Below are 937 nucleotides of genomic sequence, written 5' to 3'. Positions count from 1 at the left end.
AAACAAACACAGACATTTAAGGGATGATTCCCAACCGTCACCACGCTCTGTCCCCAAGTGGGAACAGATGAGAGTAAAAAGTTTCATCCGTTTAGCGACGAGGGGACGGTTTGAACTTATATTATTTCATAACAGTTCATGCTGTCACCCTACTGGTGATAGTGGGACTAAAAGGAGAAAAAAATAAGCAAACACAGACATTTAAGGGATGATTCCCAACCGTCATCACGCTCTGCCCCCACGTGGGAATAGATGAGAGTAAAAAGTTTCATCCGTCCAACATTTTGCGACGAGGGGACGGTTGGAACTTATATTTCATTACAGTTTATGCTGTCAACTTAATGGTGATAGTGGGACTAAAAGGTGGCACGGATGAAACATTTCCACACGTGGGGAAGAGCGGGGTGACGGTTGGGAATAATCCTATTCTAGGGCCTCTGCTCAGCTATATCTTTAGTACTAGTGGAGGTAAAAACGCTGATATTCTGCAAAAGCTAGAATTACTACTTATGGATATTTGACTGGCTATTTTATTTCACCTAAATTGATATAGATGGCGCTAATCTCAAATAAAAACGAAATAAATAATTTTGTAATATTTCTAGAAACAAATATATATAACTTTATCTTTTATTTCTTAATTATTATTTACCACTAGTAACTAAGATGTGTCAATTTTTTATTAATATTGTTTGATAAGATTTCAACGAAATATGTTATGAAGTTATGCGCTAAGTTACCTGGAAAGCTTTAAGCACGACGTCGACGATGCGCTGTGACGTCAGCACGTTGCCGCCCACCACCGCCGCGCCCTCCGACGGGTCCAAAATACACCCCGCGGGGATTATCACTTGCACGGGGTTCAAACAACCCTAAAAACTATACTGTTTTAAAATCAAAGAAATTTTACAGTATTGAAAAAAAACGAAAAACAGTC

At 39.3% G+C, this 937-nt stretch overlaps 1 protein-coding gene across 1 annotated transcript in view; it reads right to left on the bottom strand.

The window, feature by feature from the left end:
- The window catches only part of LOC106108205 (5-oxoprolinase), a 25526-nt gene that overhangs the window by 4838 nt on the left and 19751 nt on the right, over positions 1 to 937 (bottom strand). Inside the window, exons 24-25 of the mRNA XM_013289304.1 lie at positions 733 to 872; positions 149 to 167 (exon numbers count right to left, since the gene is read on the bottom strand). Coding sequence (XP_013144758.1) covers positions 149 to 167; positions 733 to 872 — 159 coding nt within the window. The remainder of the gene's footprint in view (positions 1 to 148; positions 168 to 732; positions 873 to 937) is intronic.

Source organism: Papilio polytes, unplaced genomic scaffold (genome assembly GCF_000836215.1).
Source record: "Papilio polytes unplaced genomic scaffold, Ppol_1.0 DF821733.1, whole genome shotgun sequence".
Classification (NCBI taxonomy): Eukaryota; Metazoa; Arthropoda; class Insecta; order Lepidoptera; family Papilionidae; genus Papilio; species Papilio polytes.
The sequence above is the reverse complement of the archived record's forward strand: the minus strand, read 5'-3'. Positions and strand labels throughout refer to the sequence as shown.